Raw genomic sequence first — 27,621 nt, 5'->3', positions numbered from 1 at the left:
CTCCGTCTGGATGCTGCGTTAAGCTGTGTGCAACCCAAATAATGGTTATTTGGGTCAGTAACAACAATCTGAAAATAGATCTTTCCGGGGGGGGGGGCCCATAGCAATGTGATGAGGGGTAATGGTTTTAACCTAAAAGGGGATGCATTCTGACTAGATTTAAGGAAAACATTTTACAATAAGGGTGGTGAAGTACTGTCACATGCTGCTCAGAGACGTGGTAGATGCCCCATCCCTGGATGTCTTCAAGACCAGGTTGGACAGGGCTCTGAGTAACCTGACCTAGTTAAAGGTGTCCCTGCTCACTGCATGGAAATTTGGACTAGGTGACCTTTAAAGGTTCCCTTCCAACCCAAGCTGTTCTGTGACTGTGATTTTATCTGGGCCCTTGCTGGGTAGCGCTGACCTTCTCTCAAGAGGTCTTTCTCCAGTTCCCCATCACCTGACCCATGCTTGTGTTGCTTCAGCAAGGCAATTGCTTGGAGACAGTCACATGGCATAATTTAGAATCCAAATGAGGACTTAAACTGCTTGCTGGTTATCTTGGCACTTCACCAAGGTTTTCTCCCTTTTCTCCCTGAAGGAGAACCTCAGAGCTTAAGGGAAGGAAGGGCTAGCTCCTCCTAGTTTGCAAACTCAGGAGAGTTTATTATGCTCTCTGGAAACTTGATCTGAACTCCAGATGAGCTCTGCAGCTGTATCAGTGACTCTTCAGTTTCAGAAGCATTATGGAATGGCACTGTGTTTGTTTTAATTCTTAATCTTTGTCTTGATAAGAAGACATGGATGTTGATTTCCTCTGTAGTAATAAAGCAAGGAGTGAATGATTTTTGCATGTTATTTTTTCTTTACAGTACAAAAAATACTAGGCTAAGCAACTCTTAATTGCACTGGAAAGCTTTTACACAGGTCTTACTTTTGAGTAGAAGTATCATGTCATTCTGGTTTGAAATAGCATGGGGTGCATTATCCATTGCAAAGGGTCCTTGAGACCTTGGAGTGTATAAGGCCAAATGTCATGTCACAGAGATCTGCAGGATGGAAGAAAAATAATCCTGGATACAGTGGGATAGCATATGGATGTGTGCATCATTCCCTTACATTAGCCCCAATTAAAATTTGATAATTAAGTATTTGATTTTGTCTCTCCTGTCCTATTATGTGTTGAGACACCATTTAGCTTTGTGTTCTTACTTCGTTTCAGAGTACCATATGGAATGCATACTTACATTGCCTTTAAACACCAGCCAGTAAATCAGGTCATCAGAACAAGTGAAGTTGAAGTTGATAGGCACTGTCCCTGAAATGCCAAACCAACAGAGGACATTACATAGCACACAGCGTATTCAAGTTGCAGAAATATTTTGCTACTAAATAAGAGGTTTTAAACAAAGTGCTATTCGATTACTGAGTAATAAGGAAGTAATTGAATAGATATCAATAAGAGCAAAAGTTGAATCACAAAGTTGTTGGCTTCTCTCAGAGAGGGCATAGTCTAGGCCTGGGCAGAACAGTCATGGGGTGGAGTGGGGTGTGTTCACCATATCTACCTCCCTAGGGCAAAGGTTTACAGTATTGGAGTGAACCTCAGAAATTTTAGCTAGGGAAGTGCTTCTACACTTAAACATCCATGTTTTTGTTTCAGAAACGCAGTTTTAGTTTTTATCAGGAAATTTTTTTGGCCTCATTTGAGAATGACCCTGTGTGACTGCCCGTGTGGGTGTTTGATGAAGATGGTTGCTTCCAAGCTGCTTGTGCTTATCCTTAAAATGCAACAGTGTTTTTGAACTGCAAGCTAGTGATCTTAAGTTAAATTCCTTTTACTTAACTCTTGAAGGCTGTTATTGAGAGTTTTAGAATGCTCCTTTCTGTCTGCCCTTTCCTTCTTGGAAGCTGTTCAGCCCCACACTACCTTAGGTCCTGCCACCCTGGTTTCTTCATCTCGCCGGTATTTTTTACGAAGTCATGCCAAGTGCAAGTCAGCCTGATGTGATGGAGAAGGAGATGCATGGGCAAAATAATATCTGGATGTAGGCCTAGGAAAAGTTTTTAGTAGGTAGTTCCTTTTTAAGACTGCCCAAGACAGCAGCTGCCACACTGGGATTTGATATATCTGTATTTTTCTCATTGCCCTTTGCACCTGGAAGTCTTTGCCTCATGAGTCAAGATGAAGCTTTCTTCTGCCTGAGCTGGTAGAAAAGAGGTTGCTGCTGGGTGAAAAACAGGCCTTCCTGGAGCTGTATTTTCTCCCCTGCTGCTGAGGCATCCTGAAGGCTGCAGACCAGTAAGACAGCCTGGCCTGACTCTATACACAAATCAGAGGAACTGGAGGGTAGCTGTGTCAATCTGCACACGGTGACTCAACCTTAGTGGAAGAGTACCTGAATTCATTATGTACTGTTGGTCACATGCTTGATATCCTGTGACATTTCAGGGTGAGGAACAATTTAAAAGGCACTATCAAAAGAAAGCAATTCTGTACTTTGTATTTCTTCCTAAGTGTGCGTTTTAAAAGCAGTTTGTTGATGGTTTGTTTTTTTGTTGTTGTTAATGCAGAATTGCTATGCACTTACACAGGTTGCACTAAAGGAGGTAGAATCTTAGGTTTCTATAGGATCAAAATTTATTACAGGCTGATAGGATCATTTGCAGATCTGTATTACATGCTCTAATGCTTTGCATTCCTTAACAGATGGCAGGAAATAGAACAGGAACTAGGAGTATCTTGTCCCTAACTGCAGAGTCATTCTGGAGATCATACTGGAGTGCTACCATTATACTTACTGTTGATATGCTTCTGATCAATATTGTAAGGGCACTTAGATGTCATTTAATGGTATTACTAGAAGAAATTTTCTGTATTTTTCTGTGGAAATCGATTTTTGTGGTTTTCATAAGGTAATTTAAGTAGATGGATTGGAAAAGCAGTTTTAAACTCTCATGAATTATTAACATTTTCTCTGTAGGCCACCTTATGCTTCTGTACTTTGCTGTACTTACAGAGGTGGATATAAACTAGGTAATAACATGTAATGTTCTGTATTCTTTGATGGTGTCTCACTGGCTTTTCTAGTCTGAGTTTCAAATATTTATCTGTATCTATCTATCTATATCTATCTATCTATATCTATCTATCTATCTATCTATTAGGTGCTTGGAACTTTGGTTGAGCAACCAAAATGTGTTGGGAGAAACATTATGCAATTGATGCATTTCTTATGTTGCACTTGCTCTTTTACCTTTTCTTTGTTTCCATCTTACTCCTATCCCATTTTCCATCAGGCTCTACATTGCTTTTATACCTGTCATTTTCCAAAGCATGTTAGAAAGACCACTCATGATAAACAAAGTTTCTTTGGCTTGATTTGTATGAAAGAAATTAAAGCAACTTTTTTCCCCTTTCTTTTCCCCTTCTCCACCCCCACTTAACATTTCAATGACCAAATTGTTCCCTCACGTTTGACAGTGACTTGAGACTTCAGACAATTGTCACCATGGTCTGAACAGCTGAAGAATTTAGACTTGGTCTCCTTGCTTTGAGTGTTCTAGATAAGTACAGTCAGACCCTGAATAAGTTTGCCTTCTGTCAAAGTCCTTTCTCACAATTTTTCAGAAAATAAACATTTTTTTCCACATGTTCTTTTTTTTTAGCAGAACCTCTCTGTGACAATAATGAACATCCTGCATTTCTAAGCTAGGCTTAAGATAAAATAGCCAGATTCATGGTCAGAAAGAGTCCCCTGTGTTTCAAATGTGGGTCGTTGAGGGGGTTGGATGCTCATGCTGGGTGTCCAGAGCAGTTTGTGCACACCCTGGAGCTAAAGGAGGCCTGCCCTGCGTCTGAATTCTTCTCTCTTGGGTACTGCATGGTGCTTGAGGCTGTGGCAGGGGTAGGGCACTTAAAGATAACACTTGAAACCTGAAGACAGGTTGGGATGTACAGAAAAGCTTGCCTGAAGAAATCCCACCAGGGCTTTTCAGTACTCCTTGCAGTTGCAGTGCCTGGGTCAGGTTATGCTCACATAGCCATTTCTTACCAACTTTCTGCACATGAATTCATTGTGCAGGATGAATTTTGTGCAAGTGGCCTTCTTCCAGCAAACTTTTTTTTTCCTGGAGTGGCTAGAGTGAGCTGCAGCTCTGGCACTTTACCTCCTCAATAACTGAGCCCACGTAACTTGCACGTTACTGTACAGAGAGGTTTGTTTCTTCCTTCTCTTGAAGAAGTAGCAGGGTGGGCAGGGATTATGAGCCCTAAACTTAATCTGGGCCTTAAATTTATCTTAATAGTTTGATTAAAGCTTCTTAGGCTTTCCAGCATAATTTATCCCCACCAAGGATATATATTCTTTTTGTAAACATACATTATATGGCTTGAGTATTCTGATTTTTAAAAAAATTATATAAGCCAACTGTGAACTTTTTCAGAGTCGGAGGGCTGCAGAGAATGAAATTTCAGTTTGGTCTGGTTGGAGTAGGGTATGGACCTGAAAAGAACGGTTTGGCTGTATTTTTTAATCCCCAACTTGTACATCAAGTTAAAACTTGAAGCTTTCAGAGGCAATGCTGTTATATATCGTATTGGAGATACTGGTATGGAGTCTTTTTCATAGGCTGGCTGCCAGCCCAGTTTTGTGGGGAGCATGAGATCAGAATGGGCAGTTTCCTGGTCAGTCAGGGACCAAGGATTCCTCATGGTCTGCTGGGGCAGTGAGCTGGTGACTCTGTTTCACAGGTCACCTGCTTTGCACTATCCTGTTCACGTTTAGTAATGCAAATGTATTTCATACCTCTCTTTGTCCTCTTTTATCTCCCAAAGCTTAATTCTGAGGACCACTGAGGAACCACATACTTTGCAGTTTGGGGCTTACTGATTTTTCTTGATTAAACTTCCAGCATTGTTCTTTTCTCTTTGTTTTGCATCTGGCAAAACTTTATCTCACTTCTTTCATTGTTCATGTTTGAATAACAGGATTGTTTGATGTAACTGTTCCCATACTTTCTGAGACAGAAAATTATTGTGGGAATTCGATGCTTATAACTGGAAGCAACTCCTTGAGTCATCAAATTCTGTGTTCACAGTACTTGTCAGATTTGCTGCTGATAGTTCTCAGGAAAACCTTAATATACAAGGAAAATAATTCAAATCCTGATGAATAATTGAAGGATGTTTTACCAGTATATCTGAGAGGAAAAGCTGCTATCTGTGACTACATGTATCTGAAGTCTTTATTTCCAAAGTTTTACTGGGAACGATTAATTTCATTTGACACCTAAATAATAATTGGGCAGCTTTTACCAGAAATACAACCACAAGATAAACTTGATGTGTAAAACTTCACTGTAGTAAGAAGGGCATGTGAAATGCATCATACTAAATACCTAAATCACGGCAAACTTTTGTGGAACTCATTTGGATTCCAGGACTTTAAACATGCAGTTATGTTCTTTCCTTCTAATGTAAATGTCACTTTAGCAGAGCTGTGCATCTCGTAGGAAGAGTAGTCTCTAGAAAATGTATTAACCTTAAGTATGTTTCTTATTCTTTACTTTGCTTCATCTGTTGTTACTTTGGTGCTATCACTTCCCATCTTCATTATTAATCAAGAATTAATAATTAATAAAATCAATTAAGCAAGAAAAAAACAATTTAAGGTAAGTGAATAATAAGAAATACATTTGCCAAAACTGTTGGTACAGGCAGCTCTTGTAAGAGAAAATCGTAGTCTGTCATTTTCAACCTACAGTCAAGAGGAAACTCAATCTACATGTACTTCGTGAGCTGGATATCATTCAGTCTTTGGAGCTTTGGATAAGGCAGGAGGAGACCAACCAATCCCTTTGGTCAACCAGTGGCCAGGCTATATTTGGAGAGGAAGTGAAAGGCGTGTGGAGAGCACTGAACTGTGGCAGCACTGAGATGTTAAAAGTTATCTTGTGCATGTCTTTAGGGTATTTTGTTCACCTGTGCAGTAATTACTCTTTAATTGTCCTTGATTCAATTAAGAATGCTTAGAAGAACAGCTGTGATTACAGGTATGTCCCAAAGGAAGCCTTTGGATTCATGTTGTTGTGAATCATCAAGAAACTAATCAGCTTAAAAATATCTACAATACATATTAATTCCCAAGAATTTTTAAAAGTTACATTTAAGTATTTAATGTATATTTCTAAGTATGATTACTTTTTAAAGGATGTTTCATCTGTCTATTTATTCTTGCCCTTAGTTAAGTTTACGTTGTATATACTGCCCTGTTGTCACAAGATAAAGCGGCTTCTATGAATTTTAACTGACACTTTGGAAGTTGAAATTGATGATGTCTTATGCATTCTTTGCTGGCAGGTTCCAGTTGCACACTGTTTTGGGCCCCCGGGACTTTACAAAAGAAAGTTTTGTGCTGTGTGCAGGAAGTCCCTGGAGTCGCTTGCCTTTCGATGTGAAGGTAACTTAAACCTTACTTGTAGGCCATCTGTGTGCCACCCAGTAACCCACAGTTTCCTTACTCTGCATACCTCAAGTGCTTGAAAAATTTTGGTTTGTTTATTATCCGTTCATTGGTCGTGGGAAGGTGTACTTCAAACTAAGGAATAATAGATCAACCACCTTCCATAAACTGCAAATTTTGTCAAACCTCTACGCTCTTTTCACCTTTCCACCAATTTACTTTGAGCAAGTCTGTGGTGGTGTGCAATGAATCCCTGCCTGAGATGGACAAAGAATGAGGAGCTGTTTTGGTGAAAGACATGTCCTGTTGCAGTAATTTATTTCTGTTTCCAGTGGAAACTTTTGATACAGAGAATTATCAGGTATGCGTATTTCTAGAAAATAATGTAGAATTTCCTGTGTTACTTGTCTCAGATATCTGTTACTTGTAATGAGGATGAGATACCTTCAATGGAAAGATATTTGAAAATATTGTTTGTGAAAATAGTACTGGTCTGAGTGTTCTGAAATGGAAAAAACAGTAATTAAAGAAATCACCCAACTACCCCATTTTTTAATTTGAAATACATGGTGGCATGAGTACATGACTGATTTTGATGTAGGACAGCTCTTCAGTTCTCCCTCGTCTTAAATGTCTATTAGTTGTTCAGTTGAGTCATGAGATTAAATAGAATTTACTGTTTTATAGGAATATTACCTCTGAACTCTTTAAAAAAAAGTCTAATAAATGAAAAATCAATTCTTCAGGGAATTGAGTTGCTTCCAAAATCACTGTTTTGCTAAAGACAATGTCTTATTAAATACGATTTTTCTATGTGTATGTGTAGGGGAAGCAATCCTCTTTGATCACAGCATTTAGACTTAGAATGGCTGAGTATTTCTGTTTCTGCTTTTGTCCATTGAGTTGCATAATGGAACCAAACTGTGGGAGTGACTATGCTGTGACATATTCCCACTCTGACTAGTGGGAACATGTCACTTAATACAGTCCCCACGTGACCAGGACGGTTGGTAGGATGTTCTGTGAGCTACAGATAGCACAGGGAATTTTCTAGTGGTCTGTCTTAGTAAGACTCAGAACTTGTGTGCCATTAGATAAACATAGAAATTTGAAAATAGTTATCGCTAGTTATACCCTCTTCACTATTGCAAATAGCTTTAGTTTAGTGATCCAATTTAGTTAAAGCTTTCTAAATTTTGCTTTCATATTCTTACTCTATTAATTCTATGCTGCCAAGCACCACACACAGCCACTCACTGCCTGCCCCACCTGTGGCATCAGAGAATTGGAAGACAGTGTAATATGGAAAGCAAAACCCACACACACACAGAGGCAGAGAAAAATGAAGAAGTCATTCCCAGCTTCCCATGGGCGGGCAGGTGTTTCTCATCTCCCTCACACATCACAGTGACTTGGGAGGACAAATGCCATCACTCCAAATGTTCCCCATTCTTCCTTCTTGTGCCCAGCTTTAAATACTGAGCAAGATGTCGATGGTCTGGAATGTCCTTTGGCCAGTTTGGGTCACCTGTCCTGGCTGTGTCTCCTCTCAACCTCCCCCAACTTCCTTCCCAGCGTGGTAGTACAAAAAGCAGAAAAGGCCTTGACTCTGTGTAAGCCCTGCTCAAGAATAACTAAAACATCTCTATATTATCAACCCTGTGTGAAGCACAAACCCAAAACACAGCCCCATTCTAGCCACTGTGAAAAAAATTCACTCTACCCCAGTCAAATCCAGCACACAAGTGCAAAGGGATGCTTTTTTCAGATGTTTCTGTTTAAGTGTTTGTAAACATGAAGCACATGAAATCACATGTTGTAGTTAGGTATTACACATGCACAGAATTTTTTTAATGGTTTGTTGAAGGTTTTCCTCACAGGGATTTTATGGTTTTACGGTGTGGTGTGGTTTGTTCCTTGCCCTTTTTCTGAATACCATTTGTTTCTCTGCTAATTTTTAAAAATGTATCTTAAAAAGGGCAGCTGAAGTTCACAAAATGCACAAGAGTCTTCCTTTATTCTTCAAAAATGCTTGTGGAATTTGTTTTAGAAGTTTTGTGTTTTAAGCTATCGAACTTTTCAATTCGGATGGAGATATTGAACTTTCTTCCTTTTTTTTTTTGTTTGTATCTAATGACTTGGCTTAATACTGCAAATCTAGTCTTGTTTATGATGTTCATGTCTGATACTAAAATTAAGAACTTTTTCTGGTCTCTGCCATAATTAAGATAAAAACACGGATTAAGATGGAGTTGCCTTGTCTAAACAAAGGATTGACATCATTAAATGTATTTCTAATATAATCACTTTTTTCAAGTGATTTTAATCACTTGATTTACACTGTTTATATATTAAAATAGAAGAAACTTTATTGAAAGGAAGTAAAAGGTTTCACCCACATAAATCTTGTGGGTGCACAGTAGGGGACCTGTTCTCAGAAATGAGCATGCATGTGTATTAATCCATACTGAAATAAATATATACATGCCATTGGTAAAAATGACAATAATTTGACTTCAATCTGGTGATTACTGATTGCTTTGCATAGCTCTTTTTGCTACCAGACTTCAGTGGTGTCAGTTGAACCTGGACTCATGATGATGAGAGTTGCTGTTCCTTTTATTTCCAGGAAGAAGGGATGGAAAGTAAAAAAATAGAAATTGGAGTAATCCAAACATTTTTTTGGTGCCGAATTCTTTACAAAAGTTCCTTAATAATAATTGAGCAAGAGCAGCAGATTTGCTGGACAAGGATGCAGTTAACATTTTAAAGGCTCTTCTCTCAAGTTTATGCATCTGAAATTAATCAGGTTGGGTTTTTTTGGCAATCATAAAGAACTTTCATAATTAGCTTGAGCAGAAGATTGTCATTCTGTTATGAGTTAAAGAATAATGCTGATTATGGAATGGCTGATAAAGATGAAATTTATTTTTGTAGGACCTCTAATTTAATGTTTACATTCAAAAACATTGTCTTTCCTACACCAGGATAGTCAGTTTATGGGATTAAGTCCCTAGGACACTCCCACCATTTATGTGAACATATTTCTTACCAATTCTGGGCTAAGGTTGGTGCTAGAAGCAGCAGATGTGAATTAAACAGAACGTAAAAGCCCCCTCTGTGTTCTTACAAGGTATAGCAAAGGGCAGTGCATGCCTGTATTGGCAGAATTCACAATAACAACCCCAATGCTTTTGTAAATTCCTTGAAGCTGCAACACTGTCTATGGACACTTTGAACATTAGCAAGAGTATTACTCCAAGCATCTAGTTTGCCTGGTTAGTTGAACTGGCAAAACTGGAAAATATTCCTGCTACATCTATGAAGAGGGAGAAATGTGAGTGGAGGAGGGACTGTGCCACAGCTCAGAGAGAAGCTCTTGAGTGCGGTGAAGACACTGAGCATGGGGAGCTGTGTGTGTTTGGGGTTGACTTAGTCATGACTCTGCTTCGGTGTGACGGGAGATTATGTCTTCTCTGGGGTTAAAATAACACAATGCTAATTCTGCTCTGGAACAGTCCAAAGAGATTTCAAACCGGTATTATTCTCTATGTAAATTAATAGCATTGTTTTCAAGATAATTTCAGATAATGTGCTAATGTGTGCAGTTGCTACCTTCCAATCTTCAGGTTACACTTTTCATATTTTTGTGATATGCTTGGAGAAATAACTTGTTTGACTGGAACTGAAAAGTATTTGAAAAATTTGATGCTTGTCTCTTGCTTTCATTTACTTGATGAAAAGTCAAATGCCTTTGCAGAGTATTTACAAAGCAGCTACAGAAGGATCTTCTTTATCCATCTCTGTCTCTGAAGCCCACAGAGAACCCTCCTAACTCTTGAAATGATCAAGCTAGGTATTGAGATCTATTAGTTATTGTTTTGGGATTTTTTTTTTTTAACTCATCCTTTGCAGCATAACTGCAGATTCTGTTCTTTCACATCTGGTATTTCAAGTCAGCTTTTGAATAAGGAAGATATTTTAAAACCAAAACTTGCCTAAACGTTTGCAGGGTTCACTCAAAAACTTCTTCCACCTACAGTGCCTACAATATTTTGGAAGGCAATGTTGCCCTTACTTAGGAGGGTGCTCTGAAAAAATGATTTCATTTTTTTGACAATGAAATAGTGACTTACCTTATACATGGTGATTGAATCAAAGTAGCCTTCAGGCACAGGTATGTTGGAGTAGGCAACAGTTCCTGTGAAACTACGAGGCATAGCCAACCAGTTGTACATGTTTAACTTGCTGTAATTGGGGGAAATATGACAAATGCTGCTGATGAGCAAAATTAGCTCAGCCTTTCCTTTATATTTGCTGCATCTTTTTAACACTGAGGAAGTGGAGGAACACACAAAACAATGCTAGTGAACTTTATTGTCTATCTTTGCTGGATGTAAAGAGCATGAAGGAGAAAAAGTATGGTGTGAAAAGCATGCTGGAGGAGTATTGAAGGGAGGAGGGCAGAAGGAGATGCAGAAGAACCCTGGGGTTTCCAGCCTAAAGAAGTTTTTTTGTTTTTGTGCTTTTAGTTTGTGAGCTACATGTGCACACAGACTGTATCCTGTTTGCTTGCAGTGACTGCCGGCAGTGTCACCAGGATGGGCACCTGGACCATGTAAGTGCAGATGCCCCAGCTGGGGAAGGTGTCATGCATCTTGTGGACTAGAGAAGGAGCAGTCTTGATCTTTAGTTTCACGTGCTGCCAATAATCAAAGCACTTCAGTCGCTTATTGGCAGGCAAAGTACATATGTGACTTCAGAATACACTACAAAGAGTGAGATGAACTCAAATGCTGATATATTTGCGATACTTTTGAACTCTTGCTGAAAAATCTGTGAAATGTGTACTACCTCCAAATAAAATTTTAAAATATCAAGTACGTTATATAAAAGTTTCTTTGTAAAAGCTGGTGTGGAACTCTTTTTTCTTTTTTTTTTTTTTTTCTGTATGTTGAGCTGTTGGCTGCATTGCATCCCTGGCAAACGTTCTCTTATCCTCATGTTTCCTGTAGTCTGACTGAGGCAAAGCTGCCTATTTTCTTATCTTCTCACAGCACAGTAGATACCAAATACTGACATTGGAGGATGTTTTTTTAAAAAGAATATTTTTTGTGGACTGTGAAGGAAAAGCACGGTGATAAATTTTTTGATAGTTTGATAAAACTTCTTTTTTTAGTGAAATGTTAGATTGTTAAAGATTTGTATTTATCCTGAGAAAAACTTAATGCCCTAGTATCTGTTGCAATTTCCCCAGAGCTATTTGAATTACTGATTTTAGAGTTGTATTGAAAATGCATGTGTTTCTGATTCATGTAATGCTAAGTTGTGATGTGTTTCCCCAGGATACTTACCATCACCACTGGAGGGAGGGAAACCTTTCTTCAAGTGCTCGTTGCGAATTTTGCAAAAAAACCTGTGGGTCTTCTGAGGTGCTGTCTGGCATGAGATGTGAATGGTGTGGCATCCTGGTATGTTGTGCTTCTGCATGTATGTGTGGTAACCACATATATATGGGCATGTGCTTATTTGAGCACTTGATAGAAACGTAATTTATTTGCACACTGTACAAATATGTTTTGTATACACTTCGTAAATACACTTAATCTATATAGTTATTTATTTGAATATATGTATTTTTTATGTGTTAGATGGGAAATCTGATTTTTTTTAATCCTCCTTATAGTAATTTTAATGAACAGCTCTCAAAGTCACTGTGAAGATTTCTGTAAATCCAATGGAATTTAACAGGGCCTATAGATCTGTGGTTAGAAGCCTGCAGGCACTTTCTGTGTTAAATCAGAATTTCTTTCAAATCATGAATTCTGCAAGGTTAAAGACTTACCATTCTATTATGTTTACCCTTATTTCAGTATAGAATGGGTCTTAGCCTGTGTGGTTAGAGTTTTTTTTAAGCTGTCAATATCCGTTTCTGTGTTTTTCCATTCACATGACACATGTTTATTTCCCATGCAAGCTGATGATACCCTTCAATAATAATTCTGGAAACCACAGCTTTTCACACACTGATCAACAGTGTGATCTGTGATCTGTGTAGTGCAGATAACAATTAGTCCATCCACTTAATGCCACCTCGTATTAAAATATGGTGAAAGTGAAAGTAGCACCAGGTGAGGTGGGAACTGAAAGTATATGTAAGAAATCATTAATTTGCTACTTAAGGCTAGATAAGGTACGCCATGTAGTAATGATATAAAATAAAAGTCTAAAGGTTATTCAGTACTTCAGGTATGATTCAATGATTTTTTTTTTAATATTGTGGAGTTTGTATTTTAATCTGAGACATAATTTCTGAGGTGGGAGGGGCTGTATTTGAGAACAGTCTGAGAAATGTAACATGTTATGTGGCCATACATACAAAGGCATGTGTATTCAATAAAGGCAGAAGATTTGCAACAGTGTAAAGGCAGAAACTATCCAGTCACCTTTTGAAATAAAACTGAAAACAGTCTTGCCTCAGAATCAGCAAGTGGGTACAGCTATATGAGAGGATACCTCTCTTTCCAAGCTGTTCAGTATAACCTGTGCATCTTTTCAATTTCCCCCAATAAATATCCACATAGGGTGGATTATCAGAGTCTGAGACCAAAGCTTTAAACTTCTCCAGGTAACTGTATAAAAACCTTTTGTTTTTAGTAGAACAGGTTCATGATGCTTGAAAGTTCCTTGACATATTAAGAGTCCCCGTTACTGGTAATGTTGTTTTTTTTTTTAAAATTTGTTTCTATTAAACAAATAAAATCATAGAATGGCAAATGTGCCATTCATTTAATAAAGGTGATTTACAAAAAGTCTATATAATCCCTAACCTAAATTATGCAATTTCAGTCATAGATTGTTATTAATAAATTTACTTCCACTGTGTATCACAAGTTCTTAACTAATGCTGTTTTTTATAGGCTCATGCTGCTTGCTGTGTAATTGTCCCACCAGAATGTACCTTTGGAAGATTAAGGAATATGATTCTTCCTCCAAGTTGTGTTCAGTTGTTTTCTCGCAACTTCAGCAAATTGCATTGTTTTCGGATATCGGAAAATTTGCAAACAGAATCAGGTAAAAATTTCAAAGTTGAAGGCAACTAATTTATGAGTGTATTTAACCTAGAGTCATCATTCAATTAAGTATATTATTGCTAATGTTTATTGGTTTTTGTGGCAATATTGTAACTTCTTACTATTTTTCTGGGTGAGGTTGGAGATTTTTAGTGGATGCTGTGCAAAATGTAGAAACTTCTGTTTACTAGTGCTGGGCAATTTGTGCACTGTCCTTGAAACAAAGAAAGTGAAAACTTAAAATCAAAAAAAATTTTGGTGTTAGTGTTATCATTGCTGGAAACACATCTTATATCATGTGTACAGATACTTTTATTTGTCTCTTGGATTAAGCATTTGTCCTTTTTAAGGTTTCTGTACTGAAACAATACCATATGTCTAGGCAGGGTAATGTTGTGCTGCCATCTAGAGTGAATGTTTGTTTAACAGCTCTTTAGGAACAAGAATTTTTTTTAAGCCTGATGTACATGGAAGTATTTTTTTCATTTGTATTTTGATTATTACACACCTGGAAAACCTTTCTTCTGTTGCTTGAATGGAATAGGAAAGGAAATAAAAGGTAGGCATAACACAGCTCATGAAATTTAAATATTTGCAACTGCTCTTTTCTCAACCTGGTAAATTGCTCTTGAGCTTTCTACTCTGAGCTCAGGTTTGGTTTTGGTGAGGAGAGCTGATGATCAGCAAGTCCCCTGTGTTCTGTGTGCTGAAGTAGGACTCACTGTGACCTTTGTTTCAGATCTATTGTTAGGTATTTCACAAGTGTCCCAAAGGTTTAAGTGAAGATAAAGTTGGTTATTATAACTAAGAGAAGTTAATCACAAACCTTTTAAAATAGAGTCTTCAGTTTGACTTTTCTGATGTTAACTAAGTTACTCTCTTCAACAGTCATGTGTTCTTTTAGTATGTCAGACTTAACTTTCACTTTTTTAATTTTTAAATCATCTCTTAATAAAATTGAACATGGAATAGCTTAAGTGAAAGAATCCAAGCTACACAATTTTAGCTACACCTTCTAGTCTCTTCCTTCAATATTTTAAGAGATAGAAGAGAAAGTTTTTTATTTCAGGACTTATGCTACGTGCTAAATGTGTTATTTCATGTTATGCACAGTCGAGGTTTTCTAAAGTAAGAATGGCTTTTTTTGCATTGCTTTAATGGAAGAGTTTGTCTGATCCTTTCAATTGAGAGAATGCAGCCATCAGCTTGGTCAGAAGCAGATACATAGGGATGGAGAAATATTCACTACTAAATTTGGACCATTTTCAGTGCTTTATTGTGATATGAAGGGGGAAAAAATCAAATTGAATAAAACTGACCTTGTTTGGAAAGCCGGAATGTATTTTTATAGTCCTTAGCCTGCGTGTCACAGAGGTATGGTATAGCAACACCCTGAAAAATCTCATTTCTAACACAGGTTCTCTTTCCTGTGGCCTATGAGAATTTCTGCCCCTTGGGCTTAGCTCCCCATCATCCAATGGGCAGCAGCCTCCCAGGATGGAGGGGCTGCTGATACCCAGGGGAGCAGTGCCCGAGCCACGGGGATGCTCCCCTTTCCTCCTGCTGCAGATCTGTTGCATACCTGTGACCTTAACTGCTGCCTCAGCAATTTACATCTTCCTTTTTTCCCCATGGTCAGCGAGCCACAGCTGTGGCTCAGCACAAGACATGGTGAGTAATATTTGTGGTGCAGCACCTTCCCTGCACTCTGCATAAAGGATTTTGTTCTGCGTTTCCATATTTGACAGTGCTTTTTTGCATCTTGGTTTAGCACCTACATGCTGAATGTTCAGGTACTAGTCTGGTGTCTCCACGTGGCTCCTTTTACACCATCCACATCCTGCTGAGCCTTGCTTCAAGACCCATTGCTGGATGTTTGCCATTCTCAGTCACCTGCTGAAGATCAGGTGTCTGCAGGTCACCGCCAAAAGCACTGGCTACCATTACTATGTGCTCTTTTTGTTTGCCCAAATTCTTCCTCAAAGGCAGAGCCAAGAATTGTCTTGAACTAGTTGTCACATGATCCTGTGTTGAGGAGCTCAGTGCCTTTTAGTCCTTCTTCTTACCCATGTTCACAGAACAGATCTTCATTTTCTTATGGAACCCCACTAGCTCCTGGTACGTGCTGAAAGTTACCAAGATGTGGCATGGATCCAGCAGCTCCCTGATACTCTCTTAGGATGTATTTGATGCTCCTCTGACAATGAAGCAGCTCTGGATAGCTGCCCCAGGAGTTGCTGCTGTTATTCCAGGAGAAAAGCATAGACTCTGGGTGGCAGATCTTGCTAAAGATTGTGTGCATGTTAGGGATGTTTCAGGGGGGCAAAGAACTCCTTTGCTGAAGGATAATTAGCACTTCTGTGTGATGGCAGGCTCATTAAGTGGCACGCACAGAGGGTGCTCTTCTGTTGCCACAATCACTCATAAGATTGTGAGAAGACCAGTCTGAGGTACAAAGAAGTGCTGTCAGATGCCTGCTGCAGGCACAGCTTGTCCCAAGCTTGTGGCTGGGAAGTGCCAGATGACTTGTCCCATGCAGTGAATGAGCACAGCCATCATCTCTGACCCACTGGGGACCATTTGTCTGAAGCAGCTCTTGCCACAGTGTAAATGCTAAGCTTCATCACCAACATTCAGCAAACATCTCTGTGTTGGAAGAGACTTCTTCTAAACTCTTGAGCTACCAGGGATGCAATGGTAGAGCCCCTTCCTCCAAATGATTCCTATTGTAACAAATTTCAAAGTCACTGAACTTCACTGGAATAGTTCCAAGATGCTGTTGGTGTAGGTTTCCCTACTATTCAGACTGAAAGAGGAAGTGTAATAAAAGAAGTCAGTTTCTTCTCATCTAAACTGAGAAAGAAGAGAGTTGGGAGCAATCAGTTATATCTGCTACTTCTTGTTTGTTGTTTTCTTTTTTTTTTTTTAACTTAATTTTTTCTGGAATGAAATTCAAGAAGGCATTCAGCTTTCTCTTATTTTGAGGTGTTTCAAGACCATACTGTCTAAATTTCTCTCCAGTTGGAAACTTGATCTGTTTGTCTGTCAGCTATAACAGGGGAAATATCTCAACACTCTTTTTATATTTTAAAAGCCACAACTCAAAAGGATTGTTGTTGGTCTTTCTTGTATACACTTGAAGCATTACCCAAATATTCAGTGAGTTACCTGGTGTCAAGTTTAGGACTATTGCCTAGTACCCTTCTTGACATGCTATGATTCTGCTTCTTGGAAGGTTCTCCTGCTTTAGGATTTTGACTTCCCCAGTACCTCCTTTGCTCTGAAGATCTGCATTTACTTGTTTCATTTTATACTTACTTGTTTTGTGCTGTTTTCTTGCTTTCTCCCTCAGCTGCAAGGCACAGTTTTTACAAAGGTGTTGCCTGGCTTATATCTTTTGGGGGCTTTTCCTGCATCCCAGTCTGGACTGACTGGGATTTTTAGTGGGTGTGAGTGTGAATACTGTTGTTTGATGAACACTTGCATTGCACTCTACTGCTACCCTCAGAGAAGGAAAATTGATCATGTTTGGATTTGCACTGGTCTTGTGTGGCCCTGAGTGTCAGGAATTAGAATGCAGTGAGGATGCTCTGCACAGAAGCAAATGCAAAATGTTCACAGCACTTATTTGATTTTTTTTTAAATATTTTTTGTATGGTTTTACAGGGGTGCATTATCTTCTGACTCTAAAGCTCCTAGCTTTAGTGAGAGAGATGAGCCTACTGTCAAAGTTCTCTTCTGGGTAGTGGCAATTTCTGTCTCTTTGGGTGTCAGTAACTTTGTTTTTTCAGTTGTGTAAATTACTTTTATAACACCATTATTTCTGACTGGAAGGCTGGATTGATTTGATAATTTAAAACTTAATGGAAACTTCCATACTTCGGTGACAGTCAAACATCATGGCTTCAGAAAAGAATGAAATGCAGTAGTTGAAATATTAAAGCCAATAGTGTAAGGATCTCATGTATGCCTCCACTGTAGCTACACAACAGTGCAGATTTGTTTTTGTAATGCTGTTTTAATGCGATGCATTATTATCATAAAAAAAAAGGTAGAAAAAGAAAGTGGGCTTTTCTGACTGGTTCCTTTTGTTTTAGCTTGTTTGATGGAAACTGTTCTTAAATGACAAACACCTTCTCCTTTCCATGCAAATTAACAAAAATCCTTCCTTAAAATGTCTCTCTTTTACAGATGAAGATGATGATGTTGATGGGTCAACACAAGGATCAACAAAAGATATCCAAATTTCAACCGATTCAAGTAAGCAAAATTTTAGTAAGGGATTAATAGTCACCCATTTCTTCATTCATATAATAATCTTTATTCATATGATCATAACTTGTATTTCCTTATGAAAAAATATTAAATGGTTATTCTTCTAATGTTAGGTTTTAGTTTCAGGTCCAAAGTTTTGGTCCAACACATTTGTCCAGGGCCTTACAAATATCTCCTTGATGATTTCCATTGGTAGGTTGGCATAAGTGGCAATCTGTTCATTACCTTGGCAAACAGGTCATTTCTCTTGGTAATTGAAGAAAGAAAACATGGTGTTAATAATCCATAGATAAGCTACAAATTTAAAGGGCAGACAGCAGTGTCTTTTCAGAGCCTTTTGCTTCTGGGCTTGCTGGATCCAAATGTTGCTGAGGACATCAGGTGAATTTTTTTTCTTTTTGGCTTGGGCATGTTGCAGTAAACAGAACTGAGCTGGACTGGCTGCTTTTTATTGCAGTTAAATTTTTGAGCATGTGGAGTTTTCTGGGGTTGGTAAAAACCAAATTCCTGCTTTTTAGAAGATGAAGTAGAACTGCAATTCAAGAGCTTCCCACCCTTATATCTATATTAGTAATTAGAACAACTTGATACACGCTGCCTAGTGGAGCTGCATGGATTGTTGTAAAAAAGGACATTTCAAATCAATAAATACTAATATTTTAATCCTGAAGTTCTTGCAAAACTAAGAGGCTAATTGTGCAAGTACTATTTGGAATTTTTAAAAAATCAGCTCAATAAGTAGTCAAATCAATCAAATCAAGTAGTTATAGAAGAGATCTCAAGCATCCTCTTGTTTCACTTTCGTAGTTCCTGAGTGTCTTTAGGTTATGATCCATCGCCATACTTCCGTATTATGGGAAAGAGCTCTAACTGCAGTTTGTCTAAACAACTTTGACTTTTTCCAGTGTTTTAAGTGGCTTAAGTGATTGAGTGTGAGGACTTCCACATTTCAACAATTAAACCTATTTCCCTTATGACTGTCAAAAAGAGCAAATTACATATCCAGATATTTCAGCTGGATTCATTGGAATCATAGTAGGCTTAGCTCAGCTTTAGTTTAGCCTTCCCAAAAGAAGAAAAGAAATATGAAAATTCAGGGCAGCATACAAACTTTAATATGTCATTTGTTCAGACCGTCTCTGGACTGGAGAAAGCAGCAGTAGATGGTATATTTTCAAGGGTCATGTAAAGTATCATTGGTTGTGTTTTAAAAAGAACAGTGGCATAAAATATTTCTTTCTCATAATACATTTTCACAAAATTTTGGAGTGTAGAGTCCAGTAACTTTGCTGTGATGTAGAAAGCTCAGCTAAAACCACAGTCACAAAAAGAGTCAGAAATAGCATTTACTGGTAAGACAGGACAGACTGTGGTGATGTGGTCCAGGGCATGGCCATGCAGTACTCACCAGCAACTTCTGTAAACATGACCAGCTTCCTTTGTCTCCTTATCCTTCTGTTTTCCCATACTACTTCTTCCCCAAATGGCTTTGATTTCTTGCCTTGATTCCTCTCCTAAAGTTCCCCTAACAACCCTTGTACCATTCCAGAATGCTTTTCACATGCATCTCATATACCCCTGCAACCTGAGCACCCTCCTTGGTCAGTGAGGTGTCCTACAGAACTTCCCCTGTGGACTCCTCTGGTGTGTGCCACCCCCAGATGATGGGATTGATGACCTTAGGGCAGCTGTTAAAGTTATTGAGGTTCACCTGCCAGCTGTTGTGTTGTTGTGCCTCTCTGTGTGTCATAAGCTGCTGAGCTTAACATGACAATGACATGGCTGTAGGGGGCTGCACCACTTTCACCTGTCTCAGGATAACACCACTGAATGACATGGGTCAAGCAGGAGCTGCTCACTGCGTCTGTGTGTTGACTTAGTACATCTGCCATGTCTTTTGGGATGTTGCTATGCTTTCCCTCAAGAGTGTCTGAGCTCAATTACATTCCAGAATATTTAGCTTTTCTTAATTCCAGCTCCTTATAGAGGTAGGGGTATGTCGGGGTACATATTTCTAAAACAATAAAAACAAGTCAGAACAAATTGAATAAGATTCATGTGGAAAGACACACTTTTTCCATAGGAGAGAAGCCAGTAGAAAAGAATACCAAGTCTGTAGTTTAGTGTTGGAAGAATATTTGAATTAGTAGTCTACATTCATTTTTCTTACTTTGCTATTGTAGTGGGCTTGTTGAGTGAAATGTAAAGTTAGAAGATCTAAGTCTTAATACTGGTAGTTGAAATGTGTTAAATGGACCACTGCATTTAGCCTACCAAGATACTGAAACCAAAAGCATAAAATTAACATAAAAATGATTGCACAGTTTCTGAGTTGATAGATGTAACAGACACACAAGTGGGTTTGGCAAAGGACTCTCTCTGCCCTGTGGGAGTCTCTCAGCACTCACTGGCTGCACGTGAACTGTCTGATTCAGCCTGTGTCCATCTTCTGCAGGACAGAATTCAGCCATCAATGAAAACCCATTCTGGAGGAGATGTTAGAGGAATCTGTCTACCAGAGAAATGGGAGCTTCAGTGCTGTCAGCAAACAGATGTTTCACAGCATGTCCTTCCACAGCCCTTGTTTTGCTTTGTTCAGGTTGCCGTTCTTCTGCTGAGTAAGAGATGAAATGGTTTTGTATTAGATAGACCCAAGTCGTTGGCTTAGAGTTTGCTTATGTCTTGTCCAAAACCAGCTGACAGTGCAGAGGAGACCTCCACTGTAATTATGCAAGCAGGAACAAACTGTTTTCCGCAAGAAGTAAGGACAGCATTTGGGGAGAGATTTTTTCCCCTAAAGATACTTAAGAAAACTTTAAACTTTCACAAAAAGGGCCATTATTTTCTTCTGTAACTGCTTACAGATAACTAAACATGTCACATGTTCCTCAGCAGATGCTTGGAAAGGCTCTAAAAACTAAGAGAAGGAAGGTTAAGAGGTGGCTACCAGAATGGGAGGATAGGTGTTAACACAGATTTGTGCTTCAAAATTGTTTTGAAACTAGGGGAGTTTCAGCTGCTCAAGAAAGCAAGTTCAGAGAAGGCACACACCTGCAAATGGCTCTCTTGGAAAAGAAAGAGCTAGGGAAAGAAAGAAGGAAGGGAAGGAAGAGTGGGAGGAAGGAATCTGGGATTTTGAAAGGCTCTCAAGGGCAGTAAAAGAAAAAAATACATAATTCTTACATATATAAATGCCATCATGTAGGTTATGAATCCTAATACTGAAATAAACCAAAATTTGATAGTCCCCACTCAAAGAAGTAGCAGTAGAGAAGAAGTGCATAAAGCATGTAAATAACACAGGTTGTTTCAGGAAGAGTGGTTCTTGGTAAGCTATGTTGCTAGAATTTAGTCTTTTAAGGGTAATTTTCACAAATACACTCAGTATGGGCCTTTATCTTTCTTAAGTGACAAAATTATTCAGGACCGCATAATTTTCCTGTCTCAGTCACAAGCCACATGTAAGTCTTTTCAGAAGCCATGTCCTGTCCGTGGGAGTTTGGAAGTCAAAGGGAACATGAACTTTGGACTTATCCAATGCTGTTTTGTCCTTTTCCCAGGAAAACTTGGTACATTAACCTCTGAAATCAAATTCCACGCTTTGGTAAATTATGCCTGGAGTTAACCTTTTGTAGTTACTTTTCCCTTGGAAAGGGTAAGCATGAATAACAGGTTATTTTCAGCTCAGTATCCCATGGTAAGAAAAAAAATGATGTGTTTTTCCAGAGAAAGTCCTGATACTGTGTACTCTGATCCAACAGGAAAAGATTAAAGACATTTAGAAGTGAAGTGCCAGTATTACAAAACTGGCAGTTACTCCTTTAAATACAATTTGATAAGTGCATCCATTTCGTATTAGCAAGTGGTTTTATATATATATATATATATATATACACACACATATATATATACACATATATATATATATATACACACTAGGTAGGGGTATGTAGACTTCACTTCGGTAGCTGGATCATTTTCTAATATTTAAAAATTGGAACAGGCGGAAGGAAGAGTTTTACCTAATTTCAGAAGTGGTTATAGGTGAGCTTCTCGCCAAGGCTAGTTAGACAAATCAGACTGGCATAAGACACCCCTTAATTTACATGTGTTGGATGTGCTCTTGACTCAGCGGAGAAATGTATTTCTGGATGACTAATTGCAGTATGTAGCTGTTTTATTCTTTTGTTAATGTGCTTCCAGAAGCTCATGTGCAAGCAAGCCATTTTCCGCTGGGTTGCAGTAAAGGTGTCCCCTGTGAGAAGGAAAGTGACAAAATCAAATGTGATTTTTCAGTGATAAAGTTGAGGAGGTTTTTTGTGTTATGGTTACCAGATTACCAGCATTATGTTTACTTATCTAAGAAATGTGCTTGAGCTTAGCTAGTGGTCCATAGATCTAAACTTGTTCTTGTAAACCAGTTTATTTTGAGAGTCAATCCAACTGTTCTTTGACTGTTCTTAAGGCATGGAGAGCTCATAAAATATTCTCCAGTTACAATTGCTAGGGATTCTCTTAGGCCAACTAGTATCTCATAAGAACAGACTACAAGGGCACAGCAAATGAAAACAAGTACTAGAACTTGGATGAATGTTTTTATTCTCAGATGGTTGTCTACTTTCTGGATTGCTAGAGAAAACAGCAGAGATTTTGATAGTGTTATGATAGTTCGTACTCAGAACATCAGCTGGGCTGTCAGAAACCAGAGTTCACTTGTTTTCTCAAGTTGTGTTAGCTCTAAAGAAGGTCACTCAGGACACAGTGTGTCTTTTGGTTAACATTTGTCTATGCTGTGGTTACCATGGAGATCACTCTGACAGAAATCTGTGTCTGAAAGAATTCCACTCATTCTGGCGTAGAGCCAGCAGAATTTAAAGGAGTAAGCCACTTTCTGATGTGTGCTATGGCCTCAATGCCATGGTTGTTGAGTTTCAAGGGTACTTCAGAAGTAAGAGTTCATGATATTTATATCTTCCTTATATTGTGATGAAAAAGAAATTGACAACAGAGACAATCACTATGATAATTGGAAAAGTGAAAATCCACAGTGACACTACTTTTCATGTCAACAAAAAGAATTGAAAAGTCACAATGTATCATACCAGGTTGGGTGTGGCTCTGAGCAACCTGATCTACTGAAAGATGTCCCTTGTCAGGATTCTTGTACTCCATGATCCTTGAAGGCACTTATAACCCAAACTATTTCATAATTCTGTGATTGTATTTGTTCTGTTTCTGTCTGTTTTTCTTTGTACATCATCTGTTATACAGGTGTCTCTCCAAAGAGTCACAGCATGGCTGAGGTTGGAGGCAGCATGGAGGTTATCTAAGAGAGCCTCCTGCTCAAGCAAGGTCACTCAGAGCAGCTTGTCATGTTCAGTAAGGTTTTGAATATCATAATAGAATCATAGAATGGTTTGAGTTAGAAGGGACTTCAAAGATCATCGAGCCCCAACCCCCCTGACATGGGTAGGGACACCTGACACTAGACCAGTCAACATAGCCAATTTTGTCCCAGGAGAGACTAGGACAACTTTGCGGGATGTGAGGCTGTACTAGGGACTGCTTTGCTGTGCAATGAGGTCTTCACGTTATGTAATGAGAATGTAAGTGCACACACATTGTGCCATTACCAGTGGAATTGATAATGAGGAAATATTCTTAAGAAGTGGACAAGTCTACATTAAAAAAGAAGTCCAAGTATAGCTGTCACATTTCAGAATAAGGAGAAATAAAGATCATGAGAATTAAGGTATCATGATTTTTCTTTGAGATTTAGAATCTCATTTTTAAAAGACTGCTTTCACACATAAGTGATAATCCTTTAGTTAATCCTTTAGTGCTGTGGTGTCTGCTTTTGATTGAAGTTGGAGAACATATACTGAAGCAGAAATAGGCAGATTAGTTTCAGGTGGTTCAAGAAAGCTAGCACTGAAGCGTCCTTGCTAAGTAGTTATGCACTAATCTGCCACTACAGCACTGAGGTACCCAGTGATGCACATTTCTGCCTGGATTCTTGCTGCTTTTTATCAGTCATCAGTTAGAGGTGGTTTGGTGGTTTTCTTCCTCCAGTTCCAGTTCTCCTTTTTAATCCTTCTGTGGTAAATGGCAATTTGCTAGTGTGCTTCATTGAACCTAAAAGCTGATATTATTTGACAGCAAAAGGCTCTTTGTATTTTATTCTGTACTACGAAGTACTTCCAAGCTGTCAGGGAAGCATGGAAGGAGGCTCCAGCATGTAACATATCTCCTTTACAATGTGCATTAACAGGCTGCATGATTAACCAGTTATGTTAGCATTACAGCTGGTATATGTGGCTTCCACTTAATATTTCTAACATGCCAAGAACTGCAAGTGATAGCTTCTGGTAATTGTACTACTTGATGATGAATGCAGGTGTACATATTTATTTACAGATTTATTGTAAGACCAGACTGTAACACTGTGCTGTACAATGGGTGATTTCTGCTAATCGTTCAGTCCAATACTGCAATAAAAAGGGCATATTCTGTCAGTGATAAGTAGTTATGTCTCCTGTAAAGCATCACCTCTGGGGAGTACCTGCAAGAACCTGCAAAACGTAGCAGCTCATCAGGTGTGTTCATAAAGATGTGATCAGGAGAGGACACAAGGTCTATCTTAATGAAATCTTCTTTTTGGTCTGGATTGAGTAACTTGGTTTCCTTTCCAGGGGCAGTAAGGACGCATGTAATGCACTAGTAATATTAATTTGTTCCTAAAACCTCTCAAAACCTGCCTGTTCTATGAGAATTTAGTTGCACTTTGCTATTACTCTTAAAAACGTTGCTTAAGAGAGAGACTTTGTCATACAGCAGCCTGTACCTGAGTCATAACCCATAACCCATCCTTGTGAAAGGTGAACCTGAAAGCCTTCACTCTTCACCCTTTTACAGATGTCTGTGTAACAATCTGCGCTCAACAGTTTGAGCATGGACTTAATAAGGCTTTTGTGAAGTGAAGCACAGGAAAAGGCTGAAGGTCTTCATTTGCTGGACCTTCTTTCTTCCAGTTTTTCTGTTGTCCCTGTACCCCTGTCCTTGTTTCCTCCGATTGCCTGTACACTTAACCAGCTATTTTAAGGACTTTTTTTGGAAGCACATTCGCAGAATTGGCAGTGCTTTGGGAGGTATTCTGAAGGGCGTGGCACTTTGTCTTGGTCTTGAAGTTCAACTTGTCAATGCAGTCTTGAATGCTGAGGATGAAGATGTGATAGCATACACAGTCTGGTTGTAACTGTTATATCAAAAGCCAGGATAAAACTGTGATTACTCATCCCTCTTTCCTCTCTGAATGTACCCCCATTTTAAACAAACAGTAACAAAATAAAATTTAAAAATATTCAGTCTCAAAGCTTGGCCTATGACAAAGAATGTTCCCATGAAGAAACATTTCAGTGGGTTAAAAGCACGAGTTTTCTTCTGATTCAAGGTATGTGTTAATGAAATACAATTGTTTCCATTCAGGTAAACAAACACTAAAGATATTTGATGGGAATGACGCAGTGAAACGCAATCAATTTCGACTGATTTCAGTTCCAAGGATTGCAAAAAATGAAGAAGTTGTGGTAAGATACCCAGTGAGGGTCAGTTTTCCAGTGTGATACATGTCGTTTCATATTACAATAGTAAAAAGCTAAGTTTTAGAAACATAATTGAACAACAACAACAAAAATTGTGAATAGGCTATAATACTGCAACATAATTTGACTTCTTCAGGTAGTGCTCCTGTTTTAGATCATCTGAGGAGATGGTGGCTTATGTGTCTGTAGCACAATGGCGACCACAGCATCAGCTGTTAAGCAGTCATTCTGCTTCCTGGTGTTACCCTGAAGCCTGATTTTACTGATACAAGCAATACAGGATAACCAGCTCCTTAGATCTTGCACCTTTTCTGCAGTAGAGGTTTGGTATTTATCTTGGACAGCCATCAATATTGCACTTGAGTTAATCAGCTTTGAACACTAAGGCTTATTATAGTTACCTCCATCCCTTGGCTGTGAAAATAATTATTGATCACATACTGGCCTCTCTCTAGCTTTTCCAGTGTTCCATCTGGGATGGAGAAATTACTCTGTTCTAAATCAAGTGGGCTGTACAGCTCTTTATTTACTGGTCTACGCAGAGACCCCGTGCTGTGAGAGATAAATCCCAGAGGGGGAATATGGTGGTTCACAATAAAATTGTGCATGGTGAGGACTCAGAGTCATACAGACTTGGCAAAGAAGTCTGAAGAATGTATTACATCAGTATTTTGACAATACAAAGCTAAAATTATTAGGATTTTAATCTTGATACTGTCCTCAAAATCAACAGGAGTTTTGCTAAGGGTTTGTAGTGTTCTGCATGTCAAAGATCTTTAAGAAAAATTATGTACAGGACTGAAAATATTTAGGAGTGCTACTTGCCTTTCAAGCACATTTTACCAGGCTGTCACTTTAATACCAGAGAAGAGGAATTCAAGTTCTTATAAGCAAGCTGTATTGACCACAGCATCCGTGTTAGCAGAGGTGCTGCAGGCATGGGCCCATTATGGATGTAAAATTTCTGTATGCATCTTGCAAAGACAGCCCTTCCCTTGCCTCTTCACAGGTGTGTGGCTTCAGGACAGCTTTGTGGCTGAGAAGCTAATTTTTGGCATCCCTTAGTGCAGGCAAGAAGACTGAGTAGGCAGAGTTGTGTTCAGTCAAGTGTAATTCACCATTTTCCTTGTGGTCTAAATTTTGCATGCATGAATGTAGATTTATTTGACCTCGATTTTTACATTTGGTCTTAAAATGACTATTACTTTCCAAAGATACTGTGGATTTTGTTCAAATACATGAATATCTCAAGCTTTCTTTTTTCATGTTCACTGAAATTTGTTTTCAAAACTTCACTCTTGTTTTGACTATTTTTGCTGTTGCTATATATATACTCCTCTGAGGTTAGAATATGCATTGAAGGTTCATTTCATAAATCAGGTATTTATAGTGTCTATGGCTGTATAGGTATTAATGGTGTCTTTTCAAGTAAATGTTAATTTATCTTGCTGTGTTTTAGGAGGCTGCTTTGAGGGCGTACTACATAAATGATGACCAGCAGGAGTATGAGCTTCAGACCTTTACACAGCAGGTGCTGCTCTCTGATGATGTTATCAACAGGAATGATGCTGCAGAGGACAGCAACTTGGGCTCAGTATTCCGAGAATCTGTTCCTGAAGCTTGGATCATCAGAGCCAAGCCAAAGGATGAAGAAGTGATCAGAATTTATCCTGCCTGGCTAAAGTGAGTATTTTTCCTCTTGATCACAAGGTTATTCTGCTTGTCTACATTTGTCCTGTGTAGTCTAGCCCTGTTTGCTTTTAACTAAAGCTGCAGAACTCTAACAGAGAGTGCAGTTTCTTTCTCTATTTCAGGATTCTTCTATTCATTTTTCTGAATGAGTAGTGTGCACAACATTCATTTCCATGCCTGGAAACCCTTGGGATTCTTTACATGCGTGGAACATATAGTGGAACTGTCGGAACCCAGAGCATCTCTCTGGATGCCCTGGATGTCTCAAAGCCCTGGCAGGGGCTCGGAGACCCTGGCAGGAAGCCAAAGACACCTGGAAATTTGACCTTAATTCGTGGAGCAAATTGCCAACCTTATATTAAGAATTACAGGTCACAAAAGTTTAAGCAGCATAGTAGTAGGAATCACAAGGTGAAGGAAAAAACTTTGGAACCTTGTACAGGGGGGTTTTGTATGTTGTACAGGGGGGTTTGAAATTCTGTACACGGGGGTCAAGGGTTCTAAGATGGAGGTATTTGGGCATGGCCTGTCCTC

General features: G+C 38.8%; 1 protein-coding gene across 1 annotated transcript in view; it reads left to right on the top strand.

The window, feature by feature from the left end:
• DGKQ (diacylglycerol kinase theta) overlaps nt 1-27,621 on the top strand; it is an 89,622-nt gene that overhangs the window by 26,730 nt on the left and 35,271 nt on the right. Inside the window, exons 3-9 of the mRNA XM_039733155.1 lie at nt 6,344-6,443; nt 10,979-11,064; nt 11,792-11,917; nt 13,367-13,520; nt 17,711-17,779; nt 25,280-25,380; nt 26,855-27,078. Of these exons, the coding sequence (XP_039589089.1) occupies nt 6,344-6,443; nt 10,979-11,064; nt 11,792-11,917; nt 13,367-13,520; nt 17,711-17,779; nt 25,280-25,380; nt 26,855-27,078 (860 nt within the window). The remainder of the gene's footprint in view (nt 1-6,343; nt 6,444-10,978; nt 11,065-11,791; nt 11,918-13,366; nt 13,521-17,710; nt 17,780-25,279; nt 25,381-26,854; nt 27,079-27,621) is intronic.

The sequence above is a fragment of the Passer montanus genome, unplaced genomic scaffold, assembly GCF_014805655.1.
Source record: "Passer montanus isolate IOZ18808 unplaced genomic scaffold, ASM1480565v1 scaffold84, whole genome shotgun sequence".
In the NCBI taxonomy this organism is placed as follows: Eukaryota; Metazoa; Chordata; class Aves; order Passeriformes; family Passeridae; genus Passer; species Passer montanus.
Note: the sequence above shows the minus strand (reverse complement) of the source record. Positions and strands in the feature narration are given on the sequence as shown.